General features: G+C 45.1%; 1 protein-coding gene across 1 annotated transcript in view; it reads right to left on the bottom strand.

Moving 5' to 3' along the window:
- Window positions 1–1,127: 1,127 nt before the first annotated feature.
- Window positions 1,128–20,524, bottom strand: part of LOC132884671 (zinc finger protein 850-like) — a 31,074-nt gene continuing 11,677 nt past the window's right edge. The window contains exons 5-6 of the mRNA XM_060918507.1: window positions 9,247–9,425; window positions 1,128–3,850 (exon numbers count right to left, since the gene is read on the bottom strand). Of these exons, the coding sequence (XP_060774490.1) occupies window positions 2,528–3,850; window positions 9,247–9,425 (1,502 nt within the window). The 3' untranslated portion in view covers window positions 1,128–2,527. The remainder of the gene's footprint in view (window positions 3,851–9,246; window positions 9,426–20,524) is intronic.

The following is a 20,524-nucleotide window of genomic DNA, read 5'->3' as shown; positions in this document are numbered from 1 at the left end:
CCAAGTTAGACAGGGGTGGAGTAGTTGGAGCAATTTTTCTGGATTTGAAGAAATTCGACCCAACTTCCTATTAATGTATCCTCTGATGGGATCACAGTGGATTCAGAAAGAATTCCGGCCCCTTCACTTTTTGCACACTGTGGTTTGGATTTGATTTTGAATTGATATAAATTACCATTTTTACCCATCAATCTTCACTTAATCTCCCATAATGCTGAAGTGAAAACTAAGATTTTTGAAAGTGGCATTCAAATTTTGTCCTGTTTGTTTACCCATGAGCTGTGTGTACAACTCGACTGGAGTGAACCTGCTGCAATTTAAACTGATGACAGTTTGGAAAGGGCCACAAGTTACACTGCACTGTCAAGACAAATGCCAAGCTGTGAAGTCCAAGGAACCGTCGGTGGATCTCCACGATCACACTGTGGCAAGGTGTAGAACAGAGCAAGGATATAAAACAGACAAACTGCCAAAAACGTTAATGCTGACACCTTTCTGTTTTATCCAGCATTACATTTTTCAGCAGTTTGTGCTACAGTAGCTCTTCTGTTGGATTGGACCATATGGGCTAGCCTTCGTGCCCCATGCGAATCAATGAACCTTCGACACCCATGACCCTGTCCCCAGTTGTCCTTCCTCAGACCACTTTTGTTCGGTACTAACCACTGCATACCCGGAACACCCCACAGGATGTGCCATTTTGGAGATGCTCAGATCCAGTCATCTAGCCATCGCAATTTTGTCAAAGTCACTCAGATCCTTACACTTACCCATTTTTTATGCTTCCAGCACATCAACTTTAAGAACTGACTGTTCTCTTGCTGCCTAATATATCCCACCCCTTGACAGGTGCCACTGTAATAAGATGATGTTATTCACTTCACCTGTCGGTGGGTTTAATGTTATGCCTGATCAGTGTATATGGGTCATTCTAGAATTCGAGGTCTGTTTTGCGTCTGAGATAAACCTTTTATTTTCCACAAAAGAAATCTTTATTGAATCAGTTTTGAACAAATAAATACAAATGACAAACTTTCAGCAATAGCAATGCTTGATGTCCATTTTAGACCCAATTAATCCATACATCATTAACTGATTCCCACCCCTCCCCCCACATTATTGGCTGTCTTCGACTCTTGATTGATCCATTCAACTCCAATAAACAAGAAGTGATTCAGTCTAACAGTCTGTTTTTTGGGACTTATTCTATTAACTATTATCAAATCAATTGCATAGAAAGTCTATTTTCTGTATTATGTGAAATTTCAGTAATAAAATTCTGTGTCAGTGTTCTTGTCAACTCTTAATTATAAAACCACATAAAATCCACAAAGACTTAATACGCATGACAGCTGTGATGTCAGTTCCTCTGGTGGGAAACTTCAGAAAGTCAGTGAGGTATGTTCTGTTTCTTCTCTCATTAATTTGAACAAAACGTTGAGGATTTTACATTAATGGTAGGTTAATTATTTGTCAACTCTGTTGGTGTGATATTGGAGTGAATCTCTCACTCATTTAAAAAACAAACAAACAAACAAAAAATTAAAATCCATAAAATTCTGTTTTCATTATACATGCCGTGTGGTAGCTAGTTTGAGGTTAGCATGTGGAGTTAAGGTACAAAAATGGTGGAAAAATGTCAAGCCTGTTGTCAATTCTGTTCATGGATTGCCCAGTTTAACGATAAGAGTTGACGATGATTAACAGAGTCATCTCATTCTCTCATTATCTCTAGCCGCTTTATCCTTCTACAGGGTCGCAGGCAAGCTGGATCCTATCCCAGCTGACTACGGGCGAAAGGCGGGGTACACCCTGGACAAGTCGCAAGGTCATCACAGGGCTGACACAGACAACCATTCACACTCACATTCACACCTACGCTCAATTTAGAGTCACCAGTTAACCTAACCTGCATGTCTTTGGACTGTGGGGGAAACCGGAGCACCCGGAGGAAACCCACGTGGACACGGGGAGAACATGCAAACTCCGCACAGAAAGGCCCTCGCCGGCCACGGGGCTCGAACCCGGACCTTCTTGCTGTGAGGCGACAGCGCTAACCATTACACCACCGTGCCGCCCACATTAACAGAGTCAACACTTGAAATGTACCCACAATTATAGAATGGGCTGGATACAGTAGATTTTGTTCTGCCTTTGCACTACAGCGGAATAATTGCTTCTGGGTACTGTTTCTGCCTGATGGGACTACGAAAGCACAAGGCATGGCTAATAGAATTCATCCAGATTAGTTTATCTTCAAAAATAACCAGACATGGCTCAGGGTTGTCCAAAAGCCCATGTTGCCGGAGTTAGTCAGCAGGGCAGATTGTTTAAAATAGGCCTGGCTTTTAGATTGGAGCTTGCTTTATGGAATACCCCCCCAGAGATGGTTTGGAGTAGGACAGTGTTCCTTTCCACCCTGTCCAAAGACAGTCCCTTCTAGTACATGGCAAGGAATATAAAAAGTATACATCTAAAAGGATTTTATCAAAGATCCAATTTGACCCAATGAATATTGAGAATAAACCTAGTGGTTTTCCACAGTTTCTTCTGAAAACTGCAGCAGGTTTTTATTCTCCGCTGTGTAAACGTGCTTGTGTCTCTGAAAAATTCTGTGCGTACTAAAACTCTTGCCACACTCCGAGCAGTAATATGGTTTTTCTCCAGTGTGAATGCGTTGGTGGGCTTGAAGATTAAACTTCTGTACAAAACTCTTCCCACATTCAGAGCAGCGATACGGTTTCTCTCCTGTGTGAATGCGCTGGTGTTGGTGCAGATTACTCCTCTGTGTGAAACTCTTCGTACAGACTGAACACTGATACGGTTTCTCTCCAGTGTGAATCCGCTGGTGCTGTTGGAGATTACCACTGTGTCTAAAGCTCTTCCCGCAGTCTGAGCAGTGATAGGGCTTCGCTCCTGTGTGAATGTGGAGATGGAGCTGGAGATTACTCCTCTGTGTAAAACTCTTGCCACACTGTGAGCACCGATACGGCTTCTCTCCTGTGTGAACGCGTTGGTGTAACTGAAGGTTGTCCTCTCGGCGAAAACTCTTCCCACACACTAAGCAGCGATACGGTTTCTCTCCTGTGTGAATGCGCTGGTGTTTTACAAGGCGACTGTGATGAAGAAAACTTTTTCCACACTCTGAGCACTGATGAAGCTTCTTTCCTGTGTGAACGTGCTGATGTTTTACGAGACAACTGTGCTCAAGAAAACTTTTTCCACAATCCAAGCACTGATGAGCCTTTTCTCGTGTGTGAATGCGCTGGTGAATTTGAAGAGCATCCTCTATACTAAAGGTTTTCCCACACTGTGAACAGTGAAACAGCTTCTCTGCGGCATGAATGCGTTGGTGTTGTTGGAGATGATTTCGTTGTGTGAAATTCATCCCACAGTCAGAGCACTGATACGGCTTCTCTCCTGAGTGAACGCGCTGGTGTCGCTGCAGACTGCAACGGTAATTAAAGCTTTTACCACATTCTACACAGCAATACAACTTCTCTCCTGCATGAATACGCTGGTGTATTTCAAACTTATTCTTTTCAATGAAACCTTTCCCACACTGTGAGCAGCGATACATTTTCTCTTCTGCGTGAACAAGCTGGTGTCTCTCGAGCTTGTTCTTTTGAGGAAAACTCTTCCTACACTGTAAGCACTTATGAACTTTCCTCTCCACACCACCACCACTAACTGACAAGCTCAAAGAACCAGAGGACATTTGGTGTCTGCTGGACCTTCGAGTCGATATTGGATTCTCGTGGATATTCTTGTCTGACTTCATCTTAAGTGGATTGCTTGATGTTCTTGAAGCAGGACATTTAGGATGTGTAGCACAGAGGATAGAAGCAGCCTGTCATATATAAGTTACAGTACAGCTAAATCCTTTTCTGAGCATATCCCAGTGTGTTACGGGTCAGAGCACATGATACAGCACCCCTGGAGCTGAGAGGGTTAAGAGCTTTGCTCAGAGGCCCAACAGTGGCAGGTGAAGTAGAAGTGGCCTTCTAATCTGTAAACCACAAGTGCAGCTGCTCATCCACCACCGCCTGAGCAGGAAACCTACAATAGGACAAAAACTCATTAGAAATCTCCATCAGAAAGAGAGAAAAATGGACAAGGGTTCAATATTTTTTTTTTTTAAAGATTTTTTTTGGGCTTTTTTGCACCTTTATTGGATAGGACAGTGTAGAGACAGGAAATGAGCAGGAGAGAGAGACGGGAAGGGATCGGGAAATGACCTCGGGCCGGAATCGAACCCGGGTCGCCCGCATTCATGGTATGACGCCTTAACCACCTGAGCCACGACGCCCCCAAGGGTTCAATATTTAACGAATAAAATTATCCTGCCCAATTTTATAGGCTGAAATCCAGAGTTACAGAACCAGTCTGGAGATAGGCAACTGTCAGAAGTCAGAGGAGTTACAAGAGTACCCTAGTGACATGAACTCATAGCAGTTTATAAAAGTTATAAAATTGTTGTTCCAGGGAAAAATATGACAAATTAAATGCAAAACTCCTGAAAAGGCCAAGAGCAATAGTGTTGATCCATGTGAATCATAAATTTATACACCAGTTAAAACCACACCCACTTTATCTTAAGAAAGGAGTACTTTGATAAACTAAGCAACTAAAGTTAAAACATCACAAACATTAAAATGTTTCCACCAGGATTAAGACTTCATTCACAATACTAAGAAAGTATTGGTTCAAGTAGCAAATGACATACTATGAGCCTCAAATTAACACTGCATCTCTTGGCTTGGAATACTTAATCTCACTGCAGTTTTGACACCACAGATCAAAATATTCTTCGAGACATACCATAAAATTTTATTAAGCAATTACAAGGCAATGCCTCCAAATACAAGCAAAGTATGTTAACTTTTGTCCAACTGAAAATCTGTGTAGTAAAATGAAATAAATCTCTCTCTTGGCTTTAACTTTGAAACTACCTTTTATGGAAATAAACTAGATAACCTGACTAACACAACATAGGAAATGTATGTTAACAGAAACTATGTAGAGTTGAGTAAAATTGGGTTTGATTGAAAACATCTTTACCGTGAGCTGGCCTAGTGGTTAACGTGTCGCCTCTCGACTGGGAGATCCCAAGTTCTACTTGCGGTCAGGTCACACAAAATGGTACCTACTGCCATCTGGTGAGGCACCACAATACAGATGTGAGTAGGGAGTCAATTTTTCGCGGTTACCAGAGGACCCGCCCCCCACTGTAGCCCTAGCTATATAATGGGCTGAGGGCTACTGAAACGGAGATCAGTGATGCTTGATGTGCCTTGTGGCATGGAAAGGACTTTGATTTGAGAATGTCTTTTTAACCTGTGTGTACGTAAATTTTTGGCCTCCACTGTATAGTAATACTTGTTGGTCTTCCCACTACATCATCTGCTGCAGTGAAAGATCTTGAGGTCATTACTGACACCAGCCTCTTATCTGGAGCTCATGTAGATACCATTTATTAGCATGGCAGTTTTCCATCTCAAATATTTAGTTCTGAGTTTAGCTTATAAATGTTACATCAACAATAATGGTTAATAATTAGTTCAATGTATATAGCACCTTTCCCACACCCAAGGTTGCTTTACAATTGGGGGGAGTCCACCAAAAGAAGGCCACGATGTAGTTTCAATGGCGTAGCTGCCCACAGTCCTACCAAAAGACGCACGAAGATAAATCCCACACCGCCTGCACAGCTGATGTGCAACATCACTCGGAACACCGCGCCATAGAGCCACAAAGCGAGCACAGAAGCACCGCCATACAGAGCGCTGGACAACCCTGATGTTAAAAAGAGCAACAAGCTCGCTGCAGTCCATAGCGAGGAGCACAGGTATCACCCATGGTGCACCAAGGCCTGAAGGGAACTGACGCCCAAAACTGGGTTTGGAACGACATCACAACCGACAGACAAAACACTCAAAGAACAAACGTCAAACTATACAAAACACAAAATGAAAAACAAAGGGAGAAGAAAAAAAAAGCTCCGGTGAGAAGTGGAAGCCAAAATGCACACAGCGTACTCTAACTGGAAACGGAATTTTAAGCCCTTGCCTAAAATCAAGCAAAAACTCACTCATGCATTTATTACCTCTAGTTTGAATGAATGATTTTGCAGGGTGGCCTCAAAACCATCTGGCTCTCTCTTCCAAAGCTTTCAAAGATTTTTACTGTCAATTCACTATATATCCAGGACATATAGGAGAACTGAAATGCTGTTTCTCTCTCACCTTACTTGTAAAATCAGACAAAAATATTTGTATTAAAAAAAAAAATATATATATATATATATATATATATATATATATATATATATATATATATATATATATATATATATATATATATCAGATATCAAGACTAGAAAGCTCCTCACCATGCATGGAGGGTTCCACCCCAAGTCCAGCGCCCTGAGACTATACACTAAGCGGAAAGAGGGAGGCCGAGGGCTAGTGAGCATCAAGACCACGGTCCAGGATGAAACATCGAAAATCCAAGAATACATCAGAACAATGGCCCCAAAGGATGAACTGCTAAGTGAATGTCTCAGGCAGCAGAACCCTGATGAGAGTGCAGAGGAGGAGGAGGAACAGACAACCTGGAGAGACAAATCCCTACATGGTATGTACCACCGTCAGATAGAGGAAGTGGCTGATATCAAGAAATCCTACCAGTGGCTGGATAATGCAGGACTGACAGACAGCACAGAGGCACTAATCATGGCAGCACAAGAACAGGCCATAAGCACAAGAGCCATAGAGGCCAGGATCTACCAGAGTAGATCAGACCCAAGATGCAGACTGTGCAAAGAAGCCCCTGAAACAGTCCAGCACATAGTAGCAGGGTGTAAGATGCTAGCTGGATCAGCGTACATGGAGAGGCACAACCAAGTGGCTGGGATAGTATACAGGAACATCTGCAACCAGTATGGAATAGAAGTACCCAAGTCCCAATGGGCCATACCACAGAAGGTGGCTGAGAACAACAGGGCCAAGGTTCTGTGGGACTTCAGCTTCCAGACTGACAAACAGATCCTGGCTAACCAACCGGACATAGTGGTGATGGACAAAGAGCAGAAGAGGGTGGTGGTGATAGATGTGGCGATCCCAGCTGACGCCAACATCAGGAAGAAGGAACATGAGAAGTATCAAGGGTTGAAAGAGCAGCTGGAACGGATGTGGAAGGTCAAGGGTTGCGTGGTCCCCGTGGTAGTGGGGGCACTTGGGGCAGTAACCCCCAAACTGGGAGAGTGGCTCCAGCAAATCCCAGGAACAACATCTGAAGCCTCAGTCCAGAAGAGCGCAGTCCTAGGAACATCGAAGATACTGCGCAGAACCCTCAAACTCCCAGGCCTCTGGTAGAGGACCCGAGCTTGAGGATGACATGGATACCACCCCCCCCCCCGGGGGTGAGAAGGAGATTTTTTTTTTTTTTAATGTGTGTGTAAAAATACTCTCTAAAATCAATGTACAAAATAGCAGTACAATAACCATAATGGAGAAGGTGCTAGAAGAGTTGCTTATGAGGTGTACATGAACAGTAATGCAAATGATTGTGGTGTGATGTGCCAAACGGATGAGAGTGTTCTTGTGTAAATGAATGTATTACAGACCAGGGGTAGGAGGTAGGTAGCGGACAGAGTTCAGCATCCTGACAGCCTGGTGGATGAAGCTGTTCAGCAGTCTTGTGGAGTGGGCCCGGAGGCTCCGGTACCTTTTCCCTGAGGGCAGGATGCTGAAGAGTGAGTGTGAAGGGTGGAAGGTGTCATCAGCGATGCTAATGGCTCTGCAGGTGAGACGGGAGTGATGGATGTCCGTAAGGGAGGGCTAAGGGGTATCAATGATCTTGCTGGCCATGTTCACTATGTGTTACAGAGTCTTCTGGCAGGAAGCATTGCAGCCTCCATACCACGCAGTGATGCAGCCAGTGAGGACACACTCATGGTTACAAAAGAGAGGTGTTGAGTCCCAAAATGTCTGGGTTTTTGTATTAGCTGCTGGGGAATGATTGTGTTGAATGCTGAACTGTAATCCAAGAACAGCATTTGCACACAGGTGTTCGAGTCCAGGTGAGTGAGGGCTGGGTGTAGAGCAGAGGAGATGGCGGCCTCTGTGAACCTGTTTGACCTATATGCAAACTGGAATGGGTCATGAGAGGGAGGGAGGATGGACTTGATGTTCTGCATGACCAGCCGCTCAAAGCACTTCATGATGATAGAGGTCACCGCTACGGGCAGATAGTCGTTATAGCTGGATGGGAGAGGCTTCTTTGACACTGATATTATGGTTGTGGCTTTGAAACACGTGGGGACAACAGCTTGGTTCAGGGAGATGTTAAAGATGTCAGCAAGGACATCCCTGAGCTCCATGGCACAGTCCTTCAAAACACGACCAGGTATGTTGTCTGGTCCAGCTGCCTTACGTGGGTTGATTCTAGAGAGGGTACTATCCACGCTGGCTGGAGCCAGACATATGGCCTGCTCTTCCAGGGGAGGAGTGGTCTTCTGTGCTGGTGTGTTGTGCGTTTCAAAACGTCCAAAGAAGTTATTGAGGCAGTTTAGCAATGTGATATCACTTTCACAGGTCTGTGGTGGGGGTTTGTAGTTTGTGAGGGTTTGAATGCCACACCAGAGGGACTGTGCATCTCTGGTGTTGCTGAAGTGTCCAGATATTTTTTCTTGCTGTACTGATGTTTTGCCTCCCTGATGTCATGGGACAGTTTGGCTCTGGCTGTTGCTAGTCCTGCGGTGTCACTGGCCCTAAAGGCTGCATCCCGAGCCCGCAGGAGCCTGTGAACCTCTCCTATCAGCCAAGGCTTCTGGTTAGCACGAACAGTGATGGTTTTGCAGTGAGTGACAATCAGTGCATTTTGTGACATATGCTGTGATGGCCTTGGTGTATTGCTCTATGTAGTCATTGTAAGTGGCTGCTTCTTTGAAAAATGTCCCAGTGTGTAGTGCTAAAACAGTCCTTCAAAGCATAGGAGGCCCCCCTCTGGCCACACACGTACCTCCTTTTGTGTTGGTCTGATGGCTCTCACTCTGGGTCTGCATGCTGGTCTCAGCATGATGGTGATGTGATCAGAGAGAGCCATATATGGGGGAGGGGGGAGGCCTTGTAAGCTCCTTTGTGGGTTGCGTACACCAAGTCCAGTAAGTTGTCACCTCTTGTTGGAAGTCCACATGTTGATGTTTGGGCAGTAAAACCTTCAAATCTGCGTGATTGAAGTCACCTGCTGTGATGAGGAATCCGTCTTCAGTTGTTCACTGATGGCCTGGTAGAGTTCATTGAGTGCCTCGCTCCTAATGTTGGTGTTAACGGTGGGAGGGATGTAAACAGCGCCGAGCAGAATCGATGTAAACTCCCTCAGTAGGTAGAAGGGTTGGCACTTGATGATGATAATAATAAACTCTGCCAGCGGAGAACAGTGTTTGTGCACAACATTAGCATTCCGGCACTAAGCGTCGCTGATGTAAACACACACTCCCCCGCCGCGAGTCTTGCCTCCTTCCGTAAAGGCTCAGTTGGTGCAGTAGCATGTTAGCCTAGCTAGCTGTAATAATGGAGTACAGGATGATGTTCAGCCAGGATTCCATAAAGATGAAAACACAACAGTCCCCCACATCACGTAGCACAGATTTCATGCGTTCTATGTTATCTGTTTTGTTGTCTAGTGAGCCTACATTGGCCAGAATGAGGGATGGTATCACGGGAGTCTCATCACATCGCTCCTGTGGAGGACAGCCCCATATGGACAGTTGAAAGTCACACTTAGAACATCATCTTCAAGATGGCGCCACAAGAGTGGCAGCTAGTTGCAGTAGCTCCAAGCGTGTTTGTGTTTTGGTATGTTTTTGTACTTTTTTCGTGTTTCTTTCTGCACTAGTCTCAGTCAGAAGTGTGCACCTCGGGATGTACTACTCGTGAGACTGTACATTTGTATTTTTCTCTTTTTCTTTCTGGGGCTAGTTAAATCGGCATCAGCGGACCCTTTTAGCCACGGCTCCATTGTTTACACTCGGGAGCAGCTGTTAGCACTGCGCAACACCAAGGTACTCCCCGTGGAAAGACCGGTGATCCCCATGGAATTAAGGAGAAGGGGATGCAGAGCTGGAATGAAGTGCCAGGAGAAGAAAAGACAATATAAACCATGCATACCGTCTGTCATCATGGGAAACGTAAGATCTCTCCCTCATCAGATGGATGAGCTAACGGCGCTAGCCAGGCTGCAGAGGGAGTACCGGGAGTGTAGTCTTATGTGCTTCACAGAGACTTGGCTGAATGAGCTCTCACCTGACTCACACGTCACTCTGAACGGATTTCAACTCATGAGAGCGGACAGGAAAGCCAAGGAGAGTGGTAAGAGGAAAGGAGGGGGTATAGCGATGTTTGTGAATGACAGATGGTGTAACCTGAGGCACATCAGGGTAAAGGAGCAGTATTGCAGTAAAAACATTGAACTGCTAGCGGTTAGCATTCGGCCATATTACCTACCAAGGGAATTCTCGCACGTTATCACGATAACTGTGTACATCTCCCCAGCGGCCGATGCTGCTGCAGCCTGTGAGCTCTTACACACTACAGTGTCAAAGCTTCAGACATCGCACCCCAGTCCCTGCTACTAATCTCTGGTGACTTCAATCATACTTCTCTGTCCTCCACTCTCCCAACCTTCACTCAGTATGTGAAATGCCATACCAGAGACAATAGAACATTGGATTTAATGTATGTGAACACCAAGGATGCATATAGTTCATCACCCCTCCTCCCGCTGGGCCGTTCTGACCACAATCTGGTTCACTTGTCCCCTACATACATACCTATGGTGAATAAACAACCACCCACCAAGAGGTATGTAAGGAGCTGGTCTGAGGAGACCAGTATGGCACTGAGGGACTGCTTTGACACCACGGACTGGGATGTGTTGTGTGAACCTCATGGGGATGATACTGATAGCCTGACAACCTGCATCATGGATTACATTAATTTCTGTGTTGAAAACACTGTGCCAGTCAGGAAGGTACAGTGTTTTCCCAACAATAAACCCTGGGTGACCTCTGAACTAAAAAGCCCTATTAAACGAGAAGAGGGTTTTTAAATCTGGCAACAAGGAGGAGATGAGGAGAGTGCAGAGGGAGCTGAAGAGGGGGATAAGGAGAGGCAAGGACAGCTACAGGAGGAAGCTGGAGGAGCACCTCAAGGGGAGCAACACCAGAGAGGTATGGAGAGGCCTGAAAACCATCTCTGGCCACACAAAGGACAGTGGGGAGGGGCCCTGTATCTGGGGGCCAAGACTGGGCAAATGAGTTGAATCTCTTTTTCAACAGATTTGACTGTGCCACCCCACCCTCCCCCACTCACCATAGTCCTGACCAGTCTGTGATATCACTCCACCACCACCCCTCTCCCCTCATAATACCTCTGACACCAACAGCTCCCTCCTCACACCACATCACCCCCCTCCGATCCCTGCCAGACCAATCCACACACTCCACCCCCGACCTCACTCTACAGGACTCACACCTCGGCTACACCCCTTGCCTCTCCATAACAGCTGATCAGGTGTTGAAGGAGCTGAGGAGGATCAAGACAAGGAAAGCTGCTGGCCCTGATGGTATCAACTCCAGACTGCTTAAGGCAGGGGCGATTCTAGAATCTGATCTTTGGGGGTGCTTAGCCCCCAGAGCTGACAGAGGCACCTGGCTTGAATGACAGTGTTTCCACGTTTATTCCGCATTTAGACTAGACTTAACTAGACGAGAAGACTAGACAAGACTAGACTTATGCAATGTTTTAACAGAAGCTGACCCAATAAACTATGATATCTACACATTTACAACCACTGACACAAATATTTACGTTATATTTTTAACTAAACAAGACCTACTACTGCATTTGTAATGTTGGAGCTATTCATTTTGAACAGTGGTAATTGTTAATTAATGTGTTATTGTGTATTGTGGAATAAGTGTGTATTATGATTTTACATTAGTAAACACTATATGTTACATTAAATAAAATTGACTAACACACGGTGGTCTAGCACTGTACAGCTACTGTAGACCACAGCTCTGCACAAAAGTATCTCGATATGGATGATAAATGTCGTTTTTATCATTCTGTTCATAGACCAGGGAACATCAATATTGCATTATGCATATTATTGTGTTGTGTTTAACAACTGTAACTCCAGTCCGTACCTTCACATCTCACTATGCCAGTAATACTCAGGTGATACTTCGAGTTCCTCATCGGCGTGGAATCCAGTTAAAAAAAACAAAAAAAAAAAACAAAAAAAAACACCATGTCGTAGCAAGCACTCGCGCGGACAGGCAACCCAATCAGAGGGGACGCAAGGAGGAGAGGTATTTTACTGGTCATAGAACTATCATGTAACAGGTGAATTCAAGAACACACACACACACACACACACGCCCGTGCACACATTCATTGCGCAGTGCGCAAGGGCACTTATTTCTGAAAATTACGTCCAAAAGCAGTGTTTGAGGGTGCTGAGCTAGGGGGTGCTGAGCTTGTTTTTGGGGGTGCTTGAGCACCCCCAAAAATAGGCTAAACACGCCCCTGGCTTAAGGACTGTGCAGATCAGCTCTGTGGGATTCTTCTGTACATTTTCAACCTGAGCCTCAGTCTGGAGAAAGTTCCACTTCTGTGGAAAACATCATGTGTGGTTCCAGTTCCCAAGACTGTGCACCCCAGGGAGCTCAACCACTTTTGGCCAGTAGCTTTAATGTCTCACCTAATGAAGATCATGGACAGGATTGTTCTCTCCCACCTCCGACACCTGGTGAACAGCGAGATGGACCCCCTGCAGTTTGCATATCGACCAGGCATTGGTGTGGATGACGCTGTCATTTACCTGCTACACCTGTCACTTTTGCATCTGGAGGGCACTGGGAGCACTGTGAGAGTCATGTTCTTTGACTTCTCCAGTGCTTTCAACACAATCCAGCCATCACTGCTTAGGGGGAAGCTGGAGGGAACTGGTCTCGACTGCCACCTGGCTGCATGGATCATCGACTACCTCATTAACAGACCACAGTATGTGAGGCTCCGCGACTGTGTGTCTGATGTGGTAGCCTGCAGCACAGGGGCTCCACAGGGTACAGCGCTCTCTCCTTTCCTCTTTACACTTTAAACATCTGACTTCAGCTACAACACAGACAGCTGCCACCTCCAGAAGTTCTCAGATGATACAGCCATCGTTGGACATGTGTCAGAGGGGGACAATCTGGAGTACAGAGAGGTCATCACCAACTTTGTCACCTGGTGCGAACTGAACTACCTGCGCATCAACGCCAGCAAGACAAAGGAGGTGGTGATCAATTTCAGAAGGACGGTTCCTCAAATTGCACCAGTGAGCATCCAGGGTTTGACATTGAGATCGTGGAGGAGTACGAATACCTGGGTGTTTGCCTCAACAACAAACTGGACTGGACTAACAACACAGATGTCCTGTACGAGAAGGGCCAAAGTCGTCATCACCTGTTGAGAAGACCGAGGTCTTTTGGTGTGTGCAGGACACTGCTTAGGACTTTTTATGACTCTGTGGTAGCATCAGCAATTTTCTATGCTGTGGTCTGCTGGGGCTGTGGAAGTTCAGAGAGGGACTGGAAGAAACTTAAACTGGTCAGAAGGGCTGGCTCAGTCTTGGACTGTCCTCTTGACTCCATTGAGGTGGTGGGTGAGAGAAGGATGTTAGCCAAACTGACCTCAATCATGGATAACCCCTCTCACCCCCTACATGAGGCTGTGGGGGCTTTAAGCAGCTCGTTTAGTAGTAGACTGCTACACCCACGGTGTAAGAAGGAGAGATACCGCAGGTCATTCATACCTACTGCTGTCAGACTGTATAACACCCACAACTTGTAACGTAGCACCAATAACCTGTTTGTTGTTATATTTGCACTATTTCACCACTACTACCTCTGCCATCTCTCATCGATGCAATTATCATGTGCAATTAATATAGGCCCTAAACTATTTTTATGCATATGTATATATGTGCAATTTTTCCGAGCCTCTCAATAAGGCAATATTTCTATACTTTTTCATGGTAGATAATGCAAATAGCCCTCTGTATTTAATCCTTCGTTTGTCTAATTTTTATTTCAGTTTTATTTGTTATCTGTTTGACATTTTTCTTGCTACTGTAACACGTGAATTTCCCCGATGTGGGATGAATAAAGTGAATCTAATCTAATCTAGAAGACACTCTGGACACTTACAGTAATGCTTTTATGGCTGAGGACTACAGTTGTCTTGCTAACTTTAGGACTGCAGTTGTCATGAACAGTTTTGCACTCAAGTTTCCATTAATGAAGAGTTTATAACATCAACGAAACTGACTTCATGTTAAAACTGTTAATGTTGCAATCATGTCTGTTGTTGTCCAGGTGAGGATTGGTTCCCTTTTGAGTCTGGTTCCTCTCGAAGTTTCTTCGTGTCGTCTGGGGGAGTTTTTCCTTGCCACCGTTGCCACGGGCTTGCTCATTGGGGATAGATGAGGGATAAAACTGGCTCATGTCTTGGGTCATTCAGATTCTGTAAAGCTGCTTTGGACAAACGTCTATTGTTAAAAGCGTACAAACAAACTTGACTGGACTGTGCGGGCTAGCCTAGCCCAGATGCTTCCGTGCTTGCCATGCTTCTGTTTCCTCTCACACCACTTCCAGCGCCTCCTCTCTGGGTGAAACACAGGAGGCGAGTCCGGTGATGTAGTAGTCCGGCGGAGAAGACCCAGGCCTCAAACTTCCTCTATGACTTCCTGGTCCAAGACAAGACGTTTGGTCATGTTTCCTATAGCCAGAAGGCAGTGGCGACGATATCTTGTGAGCGACATTGTCGGTGCACTACTCACACACGTGCGTAGACAAAGTACAGAGACATACACTAGAACATGCACTTTTAGACACTAAACACAGAGAGAGGGGCTGCTGTGTCCGGTCGCACTGCCATCTTGAAGAGCATCAGTTATTTATGTTTAAGCTATATTATGCTGCCATCATATTGGATGTTCTTGATTGATCCTTGTGCTGTAGTCACCCATCCTACTGCCCTGCTTCCTTTTTGGGATATCTGTACTTATGATTCACCTGCTGTTTTGGATAATCTCACCCTATTACTGGAGAGTTTGGGTGCTGCGATGATCATGAAATTATCCAAGGACAGTTTGTGACATTTGTTAAAAGTACAGTCCCCTCTGCAAGTATTGGAACACAAGGCTTTGCTTTACTCTGAAGACATCTGTGTTTGAGATCAACAGAATATGAGCTGATGGATCAGAATTTCAGCTTTTGTTTCCAGATATTTACATCTAGACATGTAAAGGTAGAACAAGGCACCTTTTGTTTGAACCCACCCATTTTTCCAAGTGATCAAAAAAAAATATTGGAACATGAGCCTGACAGGTGTTTCTTGTTGCCCAGGTGTGTCCTGTTAGTCATTATTGAAACAATGAACAGCTCTGAATTTCTACTCTTGGCTTGAACCCTGGGTTTCACCTGTCTGTAGGAGAAAAGCAAGCCAGTTTACAGCTGAAACATAAGGGAAAACTGGTCAGAGCCGTTGCACAATATTGCATTCTGTGACTAAATATAAACCTCTGAACCAAACCAGTGCTGAGATGCTTCAGTATCTCACTGAGGTTCAGCTGAAGAGAACAGTGTTGCTGAGCTAAACTTAATTATTTACATAATTATTAACAATGCCAGCAAGTAACAGCACCTTCTGGCTAAACCATAATGTAGTGCCAAGAAAAAAAAAAATTCTATTAAGGTTGGCATCAATTTAGTCGTCGGCAGCTGTCCATCGCTAGCAATGATGACTGCTTCATTAGGATGTGTAGAAACAGAGATGGGCCGTGAGGCCCGCACCAGAGCTCCTCTCCTAATGAAGCATTTTGCCCAGTAAGGTAAGACGAACGACATCATGCCCCAATCATGTTGCCTCTCTGGACCTCCAGACCTGATGCCAAGTGGTGCACAAAAGTGCCACAGACCTGACGGGTATGGAAGTTGCCCCGCAGTGACAATGGATTTGCTGAGTGATACCATCCGCTGGCCATTTGAGTGGCTCTTCCACATGCCATCTGGTGGTGCGTCACTGACCCTGTTGGGTTCATCTACCACATTGCACTGAAAAGCGCCCTGCTGCCAGCACCTTATTGGTGATGTACTATTTAACCCATAGCTGGAACCCAGGCAGGTGCTACCACTCTGGGTCAGCAACAGTGGGAGCAATGATGATTAAGGGGTAAGTCCACTTTCCCCAATGCTCAAGTCCTCCTGGACCTGAGACTCACCACCGGTTACAATTTAAAGTCACACTCAGGACTTGGAATGACAGTATAACACTTTATGGATAGAAATAGAGAATAGAATCACAAATTAGTACATACTAAGAACACAGAGAAGTAGAATCTGTGTTCACAGAAGAGAACATGACCCAAAAAAAAAAGAATAGGATAGATATTAGGATGATAGAGTATGTTATGAAAGAACAGCAGGGAATATGATCAAATAGAACGCATTTTGAAGACGAAGAAACAAGTATGACAAAATGCTAGAAACATTCTATTTCGTTTGTAGAAAAGAATAGACTGTCATGACAATACAGCAGAATAGATTAAAAGAAAGAAGGGAATATGCCAGAACAGAAAGCCATCAATTTAGTAATTAATCAGTAATTATCTGCACATACTGTAGTGCGTCACTGTAAGGGGCTGCGATCCAAATGAGTCCTGATTGTGTGTGTAGTGCGCTACAGAGCGTGTAAACGGCACTAGTTTATATCCCGTGTAGTGCGCTACAGAGCGTGTAAAGGGCACTAGTTTATATCCCGTGTAGTGCGCTACAGAGCGTGTAAAGGGCACTAGTTTATATCCCGTGTAGTGCGCTACAGAGCGTGTAAAGGGCACTAGTTTATATCCCGTGTAGTGCGCTACAGAGCGTGTAAACGGCACTAGTTTATATCCCGTGTAGTGCGCTACAGAGCGTGTAAACGGCACTAGTTTATATCCCGTGTAGTGCGCTACAGAGCGTGTAAACGGCACTAGTTTATATCCCGTGTAGTGCGCTACAGAGCGTGTAAACGGCACTAGTTTATATCCCGTGTAGGGCGCTACAGAGCGTGTAAACGGCACTAGTTTATATCCCGTGTAGGGCGCTACAGAGCGTGTAAACGGCACTAGTTTATATCCCGTGTAGTGCGCTACAGAGCGTGTAAACGGCACTAGTTTATATCCCGTGTAGTGCGCTACAGAGCGTGTAAACGGCACTAGTTTATATCCCGTGTAGGGCGCTACAGAGCGTGTAAACGGCACTAGTTTATATCCCGTGTAGGGCGCTACAGAGCGTGTAAACGGCACTAGTTTATATCCCGTGTAGGGCGCTACAGAGCGTGTAAACGGCACTAGTTTATATCCCGTGTAGGGCGCTACAGAGCGTGTAAAGGGCACTAGTTTATATCCCGTGTAGGGCGCTACAGAGCGTGTAAAGGGCACTAGTTTATATCCCGTGTAGGGCGCTACAGAGCGTGTAAACGGCACTAGTTTATATCCCGTGTAGGGCGCTACAGAGCGTGTAAAGGGCACTAGTTTATATCCCGTGTAGGGCGCTACAGAGCGTGTAAAGGGCACTAGTTTATATCCTGTGTAGTGCGCTACAGAGTGTGTAAAGGGCACTAGTTTATATCCTGTGTAGTGCGCTACAGAGTGTGTAAAGGGCACTAGTTTATATCCTGTGTAGTGCGCTACAGTGTGTGTAAAGGGCACTAGTTTATATCCTGTGTAGTGCGCTACAGTGTGTGTAAAGGGCACTAGTTTATATCCTGTGTAGTGCGCTACAGAGTGTGTAAAGGGCACTAGTTTATATCCTGTGTAGTGCGCTACAGAGTGTGTAAAGGGCACTAGTTTATATCCTGTGTAGTGCGCTACAGAGTGTGTAAAGGGCACTAGTTTATATCCTGTGTAGTGCGCTACAGAGTGTGTAAAGGGCACTAGTTTATATCCTGTGTAGTGCGCTACAGAGTGTGTAAAGGGCACTAGTTTATATCCTGTGTAGTGCGCTACAGTGTGTGTAAAGGGCACTAGTTTATATCCTGTGTAGTGCGCTACAGTGTGTGTAAAGGGCACTAGTTTATATCCTGTGTAGTGCGCTACAGAGCGTGTAAACGGCACTAGTTTATATCCTGTGTAGTGCGCTACAGAGCGTGTAAAGGGCACTAGTTTATATCCTGTGTAGTGCGCTACAGAGCGTGTAAACGGCACTAGTTTATATCCCGTGTAGTGCGCTACAGAGCGTGTAAACGGCACTAGTTTATATCCCGTGTAGTGCGCTACAGAGCGTGTAAAGGGCACTAGTTTATATCCCGTGTAGTGCGCTACAGAGCGTGTAAACGGCACTAGTTTATATCCCGTGTAGTGCGCTACAGAGCGTGTAAACGGCACTAGTTTATATCCCGTGTAGTGCGCTACAGAGTGTGTAAACGGCACTAGTTTATATCCTGTGTAGTGCGCTACAGAGTGTGTAAAGGGCACTAGTTTATATCCTGTGTAGTGCGCTACAGAGTGTGTAAACGGCACTAGTTTATATCCTGTGTAGTGCGCTACAGAGTGTGTAAAGGGCACTAGTTTATATCCTGTGTAGTGCGCTACAGAGTGTGTAAAGGGCACTAGTTTATATCCTGTGTAGTGCGCTACAGAGTGTGTAAAGGGCACTAGTTTATATCCTGTGTAGTGCGCTACAGAGTGTGTAAAGGGCACTAGTTTATATCCTGTGTAGTGCGCTACAGAGTGTGTAAAGGGCACTAGTTTATATCCTGTGTAGTGCGCTACAGTGTGTGTAAAGGGCACTAGTTTATATCCTGTGTAGTGCGCTACAGTGTGTGTAAAGGGCACTAGTTTATATCCTGTGTAGTGCGCTACAGAGTGTGTAAAGGGCACTAGTTTATATCCTGTGTAGTGCGCTACAGAGTGTGTAAAGGGCACTAGTTTATATCCTGTGTAGTGCGCTACAGAGTGTGTAAAGGGCACTAGTTTATATCCTGTGTAGTGCGCTACAGAGCGTGTAAAGGTCACTAGTTTATATCCTGTGTAGTGCGCTACAGAGTGTGTAAAGGGCACTAGTTTATATCCTGTGTAGTGCGCTACAGAGTGTGTAAACGGCACTAGTTTATATCCTGTGTAGTGCACTACAGAGTGTGTAAACGGCACTAGTTTATATCCTGTGTAGTGCACTACAGAGTGTGTAAACGGCACTAGTTTATATCCTGTGTAGTGCGCTACAGAGTGTGTAAAGGGCACTAGTTTATATCCTGTGTAGTGCGCTACAGAGTGTGTAAAGGGCACTAGTTTATATCCTGTGTAGTGCGCTACAGTGTGTAAAGGGCACTAGTTTATATCCTGTGTAGTGCGCTACAGAGTGTGTAAAGGGCACTAGTTTATATCCTGTGTAGTGCACTAGCATAGGAAGTAGAATCCCATTTGGGACTGAGCCACTGTTAGCCGAGTTGAACTTACCTTGATGTTTCCAGCAGAACGCAGTTAACCACCTCAAATCCCCCACAACGGATCAGATGGAACTGTGGGGGTAAAACCCTGTCAGAAAGAGTTTAATGGAAAGATGATTAGTAGAGTCGGAGAGCTCAGCTCATCAATCAGCAAAACCGCCGCACGGCTTCTTCTATTTATCTCAATGTGTGGCGGATCGCGACCGAGACGCCCACAGCGACCCCTACTGGAGCTCCACACTCATCACAGCAGGGCAGAAAGGGGAATTAAACTCGACCCCTACTGGAGCTCCACACTCATCACAGCAGGGCAGAAAGGGGAATTAAACTCGACCCCTACTGGAGCTCCACACTCATTCAAAAAAGAAAATAATGGAAACCAGTGATTTCTAATAAATTTGTTGGAAATTTTTGGCTTACACACACATTTACTAAAATATTGATAAAGCCTGTTGTTTGTGTTGCCCTGTTCTGGACAGTAAATAGCACGGCACATTTATATGAACGTTACATTACAGGCGTTTCGCAGATGCTCTTTTTCCAGAACAACATACAGCACACCCAGAGCAGCCTGGGGAGCAGTTGGGGGTTTGGTGTCTTGCTCAAGGACACTTCAGCTTTCCTGCTGGTCCAGAGATTCAAACAAGCGACCTTCTGGTCCTAAAGCTGCTTCTCTCACCTTTAGGCCATGACTTCCCCATAATAAACCTTGATTAAGTTATGAAATTATAGTATTTATTATAAAAGAGAAAACACGACAAGGTTTGTAAATGAGTGTGTTCATCCCACATGTGCATTTTTAATCTCATTCCCACTACTGCTTCAGCAGCACAAACCTTTCACTATCAGATAACCATTTCCCCTCATGGGACGCTGGGACAGTTAGTTTTTACAAAAGTACCACAAACACTATTGAATCATGTCTTTGTAAAGTGCTAACTTATGAGATTATACAGTATTATAAACAGACAAGTATGAAAATA

Source organism: Neoarius graeffei, chromosome 4 (assembly GCF_027579695.1).
Source record: "Neoarius graeffei isolate fNeoGra1 chromosome 4, fNeoGra1.pri, whole genome shotgun sequence".
NCBI lineage: Eukaryota > Metazoa > Chordata > Actinopteri > Siluriformes > Ariidae > Neoarius > Neoarius graeffei.
Note: the sequence above shows the minus strand (reverse complement) of the source record. Positions and strands in the feature narration are given on the sequence as shown.